The 6,224-nt window shown below is 39.6% G+C and overlaps 1 protein-coding gene across 1 annotated transcript; it reads right to left on the reverse strand.

Moving 5' to 3' along the window:
• Positions 1–2,214: 2,214 nt before the first annotated feature.
• On the reverse strand, positions 2,215–5,772 carry IFNG (interferon gamma). The gene is made up of 4 exons (XM_009646247.2): positions 5,650–5,772; positions 3,551–3,619; positions 3,024–3,203; positions 2,215–2,325 (listed from the first exon to the last, which is right to left on the reverse strand). The coding sequence occupies exons 1-4, from the start codon at positions 5,770–5,772 to the stop codon at positions 2,215–2,217; spliced, it is 483 nt and encodes a 160-aa protein (XP_009644542.1).
• Positions 5,773–6,224: the final 452 nt, after the last annotated feature.

Below are 6,224 nucleotides of genomic sequence, written 5' to 3' on the forward strand. Positions count from 1 at the left end.
TTAATTGTTTTTCCATGGACCCCTTTGACAAGGTGTGGAAGGACTGTAGAGTTTTCAGTTTATAGCCTAATAAAGAAGCTCCTAACCAGTCCTGGCTTTAAATTCAAAAAATAAAGTCTTATTTTAATCAGTAGGAGTGAGGAGACTCACTCTCTCACTGCCAGTGTTTAATGAAACTTTAACCTTCCCTGTTATGTTTTTCATTTCTTCTCTCCTCTCCTCTCTCTCCTCTCCTCTCCTCTCCTCTCCTATTTCTCTTTCTTCTTTTCCTTTTCTTTTTTCTTTTTTCTTTTTTTTCTTTTTTTCTTTTTCTTTTTTCTTTTTTTTTTTTTTGATAGAAGTTGCTACAGCTGGCTTTGCTTCCCTGGAGGACAGCTAGTCTCTCTTAAGTAATGCCTCATAAAAGAGCATGTGCACAGAAGGACACATAGCCTATGTTAAATGCATCCCGAGACTTCTCATGCTTAGTCCTGGAATGGGAGAAATCCCACAGCGTTATTCCACTTGCATCTCACATGCATATGCATGGCTGCAATGAGTACAAACAAGAACAGCTGTTTCCTTCAAAATCAGTTTAAGTCTCCAGGATTTCTGAGTCACTTTGTTATGACTGTAAAACAAGGATATGAATGAAGGTATCTTACACCGGGGGAGACAGCTGGGCTGGTGGGAGTAGGAAGAGTTGCAACAATTACAGCAATACTCGTTGGGCTTATTACAACTAAACTGTGGGCTCAGTGGGGTGCTATTTCCAAAATCTGTTCATTCAGCCAAAGTTCAGGGGGGAGTTGGAGGTCCTGTGTTGGCAGGAATCCTAAGGAAAATCTGCCCAATTCCCGGTCAGCCCAACCAGTCTGCCCCCAGATAATTTGCTTGGTAAACCACTGAGAAGCCAAGAACTTGGCAGCCACACAAACTCCCTTCCCCAAGCCCAAGCCCAAACCCAAGCATCTGAGAATGGCCAAAGCCTGAGCAGTCCCAGGCCTCCAGCTTGTACCACTCCCAGAGAGCCCAGCAGATGGGCTGACCTCAATCTAGGCTCCATAACTTTGAATTGCAGAGAAATTTGGAAGTGTCTCTTATTTTAAATCAGAGTGACAACAAATTTAAAATTATCAATGCCTTCTTACAAGCAAAATTATGTTTACTCATCCAGACACAAGCAGAACTTGAAGGGCTTGGGAATTTTAGACTCTTCTGCCAGATTTCTTCGAAAACATTATCCATTCCCAAATCTTGGTCAGGCAGGAAAAAATAAAATATGTTTTTATACATTTGGGCAAGACCCAGATGTATAAAAATGTCTTTTGTGACAACATAGAGCAAAATTAACATTGTACTTTTCACAGAGATTCTGGTGAATAAATATGCAAGCACAATTTAGTTATTTATTTATTTTTATTTAATATCCAAATTTCTGAAAGTTCCCATTGAGAAATCCAAAGTTTTAAATAATATTCTGGTATAAAAATATAGTCCTTGAGATTAAAACTTCCATACTATTACCTCCAAATAAATAAAATTACATCAGACACACTTAAATGATCCAGTACAAAAAAATACAGAACTTCTCAAAATCAGTGAGTTGAAGTTAAGTCAGTGCAGTAGAGTTTGTCACATATCCTGGAGTTGCTAAGTAGCCTGGCCTTCTGGTAACTTCAGTGCATAACAATAATTACCAGCAATCAATCATCAATCCCCTAGTTCAGAAAAGTGCTTCAGCATTTGCTTAGCTTTAAGCATGTCTAGTTCCTCCATTTGGATTTAGATATGCTCAGAAGTAAGCAGATATGAATATGTTTTCCTGAGTACAGATACTTCCCCATACTGGTGCTTGCATCTCCATGCCAAATAGATGAATGATGAGACCAGTCTTATAACATCTCTCTCTCAAGACAGCACCAGATGGAAAGCTGGGTACTGTATCATGTCATTTCAGGATTTCCATATGGAAACTAGGTAAACATTGCCTCATTCTGTATTTTCAGATCAACAAACATATAACAGATAGACAGGATTTTAAGACAAAGTCATTTCTTATATAGTAGTAGGAAGTATAAATACTTTGGTTGGTGTTTCTTTATAAATAATTATATAAAATACTTAAATATTAATAAATAAATGTATAAAAACTCAATAAAAAGATTGAAATAAAAAATGTGCATCATCATTAAATTTGCACAATAACTCTGTACTAAAGGTCAGATCATGTCATTAGCATCTGCACCTCCTTTTCCTTTTGAGAGAAGTTGAAGTCTCCATCAGTTTTTGTAAGACACTGAACAGCTCATTCACAGCTTTGCGTTGAATTTTCAAGTCACTCATCTGTTTTAAATAAGAAACAAATGGAATGAAGGTCATGCCAAGAGCAATAATTTATTTACTGATCACATCCTACAAGGCTACACTGCTACCAGGGTAAACCAGGTGGACATCCGCAGTTTCCAATTACTCTACCACCTAATTCCTGCAACAAAGAGCCACTTTGTCACAGATTTTTGTTTTCCACTTTCTGTGCTACTTCGCAACGTGCTACAGACCAGCTATATTCTGTGAAGCGGAGCTACTCTACAGTTATTGCAGTGATACCCACAGGCAGCTGACTCCACCAGGGTATGGGCTGCGGACTTCTGCAGAAGTCGGGGGTTCACACTGTTGCCACTCACTCGATAAGCCAAGTGCCTCCAAAGCCCACGGAGGCACACCATAGCTGGGCATAACTTTCCTACCCTTTTTCTAAACCACAAGCAGACGTGTCTCTGGTGGGCAGATGGCACAGCAGCACTGCTGGCACCTCTGTGCTAGGCGCCAGCAAGACTCGGGGAAGGCGGCCCCCGTGCTGACACCCCACACCACAGACCTGCAGCAGCCCCTGCAGCTGGAAACATTAGGTTTTCTAGTGCAAACTGAACCAGACGGGGGTTACCAGATGGGTTGCTGAAGCATTATTGGCTTGAGTCACACTCAAATCACAACTGGAAAATATAGTGTCATGAGCCTTGGAGGCAGAGGAAGAGCCTTACCTGAAGCTTTGCCAGGTCCATGAGGTCTTTCATCTTCTTTAGGCCGTCGGGAAGGCTGTTTTTCAGAGTATAGAGCTCCTCGGATATGTGCCTGACATGCGCCTTTGATTTGTCAGTGTTTTCAAGCATTTCCAAGTACATTGAAACAATCTGACTCAGGATGATCCTTTTTTCATTTCTCTGTTGAAAAATAGTCAGAAAGAAAGGTCTGTGAGTGCCCATCAGCAGGAAAATGAACAAAAATAAAACACAGCACACTGCCACTTGAAACAAGATAATAAAGATGCTGCAACTCATCTCCTGGGTTTGGCTGAACCTCAAGATCGGTTCATGGTGCAGTATAAAGCACCTTGATCCTTACAGGAAGCATTTTTATGGGGATGGTTTCCTCATTCCCAAGCTACTGAAGCGACCCCTACTCCTGTTTGTTCTACCCCAGCTGGTTACGCTGGCCCTGGGAGCTGCTTTGTACCAAAAGTGCCCCGCAAAGCACCTGAGATGCTTTGTCATATCTGGCTCTGACTCACCTCTGTCCAGTTTATCAGTTTCTCTGTAAAAATAGGTCCACCGTCAGCTACATCTGAATTACTTGAGTTCTGCAACAAAGAACAAATGTATGTGTTATACAAACAATACTTATCACAAGGCAAATTTGTGTTCTCTATTCAAATGAGCAGTAAAAACCAGAGACGTGATTTTTGCACCGCTGGCCTGTAACTATTACAATGCTTTCACTTTTCTAAGCACCAAATCACATCGGATGACTGCCTGTACCAGAAACGGCATTAGTCTTCTTTTCAATGTCTTCTCCTGCTATAACTCATCTGAATAGAGACATTTAGCACCATCTATTTTACCAAACACTCCTTGCAAGTTCTGCTATTGACAGCTGAAAATTAAACTTTATAAGCTAGACTTTATACGCTTAAACTTTATAACTGGCTAGAAAATTGTCAGGTCTGATTTTGGCATGTTTTCTGGTAAGTCAAAGTCCACCAGTATGTAGTCTGTGGCCTTGAATTTATCCAGTCTTAGTAAAATCTCATATGGAACAAGAACAAATTAACTTCACTATGAAACTGCAGTTTGTAGCAATGGAGAATGGCCCAGTAGCCCACAGTCAGGCATGGGGATATACAAGGTTAGTGGCTACTGGGAGGCTCACGGGGATGGAGTTTAACCATCAGATGTTAGCCACACACTGTGGCAGATTCTAAGAAAAAAAGAGCAATACAATTCTCCTACCAAGGAAAGGTAAACTGAATCATTTCCTCTTCTGTGTGTGTCTGTCTTTTTTTTTCTTTTTGTATACAACAGTCACTATTTCCTTTTTTTGTCTGCTCAGTAATTTAAATACAGCCAGTGCAAAGGGAAAACTTGCAGGCTGACAGAAACCTCGTAGGCTGATTGGGTCCCCGTGCTGAGCACATTGCCAGCCCTTGTTTTGCTGTTCTTCTGAAAGGTGGGGAGCACCTGCTGTGGACCGGAGTTTTTCACATCAGTGCAAGAAGCTCACCACAGCTCAAGGTCTCTCTGACAGTGTTATATATATTCTAGTGAGAATCTCTCTGATCTATGTCAATGACCAATTTAAGATACAATGCCAATTTTACAGCCCGTTTCCTATCAGTCTGCAAACACTGAAGTATCATACTAGGCTTCTGTGTCTGAAACTTCAGGGTGATTTTTGACTACTAAATTTCAACTTTTATATGCACATAATTCTGACAAAATCAGAGCTGAAAATAGGAGCAGACTCTTGCAGTTGCTTTCATGCATTTAAGGGGGGAAAAAAAAGCCAAAAATATATTAAGAATAAAAGCTGTTAATTAGAAGCAACTCTGCTGTAGATCTGTTATCTCTATGACTAATCCCAGCTGAAGTCAACTGTGAACTACTCTAATGCCTCCTAGATGAAGATAGGTGAATTAACAATACAGCTAGCAAGTTATCAAAATTCTGCCTGAAAAGAAGTAATATCATGCTGGATAACATTCCCATGCTGGATCATAGTCAGAGACATGGAAGCAGAAGGACTGGAGGATGCAAAAGAATTAGCAGCAGGAACCACCTTTGGGCAACACACTATTACTATTACTACTATTACTACTACTACTACTACTACTACTACTACTACTACTACTAAGTACCGATGCATTTGTTAAAGCAAAAATTCTTCTCTGTTTTATTTTGCTAACTAAGACTAAATCCCCCTTTAACGTTAATAACCTAAAACTAAAAAAGTGTCAGTAAATTGTATCTGAATATAATTGAATCAAGATTCATTCATTCGTCATAAATTGCACTAAGACTTTTTGCTGTGAAACATTCCATGTAATCAAAGGCTGAATGGAGCTAGGAGAAACTCTTGTGAAAGGAAGAATGCCCCTGAAATAAATGCAAACTACTACATTAATTATGACTATTTAAAAACTGAATCATGTTAGTAAAAGAGCTTAGCAAAACCAAAGAGATTGCCCATATTTTGTTTAAAAAAAAGATATAACCAAAAAATATGTTACCCTCCATTGGAACACATTGAGTATGTCAAGCAGTGCTCAAGTCTGGACTATATCTAAAGCACAAGCAGAATGAGAAGAGAAATGCAGTGGAAGACCATACTTACAAAGTCAGCTTTCAGTTGGTCTATATCATTTTGAAGTTGAGCAAGAATTAAGCTGTTTCCAAAACGTCCAAAACAAATCATGACGACAGACAGAACAAAAAAGCTGTAGGTCTGGCAAGTCATTTTCTTGGTCACAGTTCAGTTAAAATGCTCAGATAAGTTCTGGTAGATGTTAGTTCTAAGAGCAGTGAGCTTCAACTTCTAATAGCTAAATCTTCTATTAGAAGAAAGTAGACGAATGAACTTCATCTGCCTGTCAGTGGTATTTATACCTGGTCTTGAAATTTTTTATTTCGTCATCACAGGCTGTGTATATTTAGACAAGATAGTGTCAGATAAGAACCTTCGGTTTTGGCTAATCAAGGGAATCCCTCGAAAGCATCTTTCTTAAAGCATGGTCCTGGAAAAATTTTCAGTGGTTCGTCAATGGGTAACATTTACGTGGCAGATTCTGAAGTTTCTTTTACACGTGGTTGGGGGAAAGGGGGAAATTATGATACTGGTTGAGGAGTGTGCATTGTGGCTCAAACATATTCTTACACACTATCTGAAAAAAATCGTATCATGTGGTTAAA

This window comes from Egretta garzetta, unplaced genomic scaffold (genome assembly GCF_000687185.1).
Source record: "Egretta garzetta isolate BGI_Z169 unplaced genomic scaffold, ASM68718v1 scaffold68, whole genome shotgun sequence".
Classification (NCBI taxonomy): domain Eukaryota; kingdom Metazoa; phylum Chordata; class Aves; order Pelecaniformes; family Ardeidae; genus Egretta; species Egretta garzetta.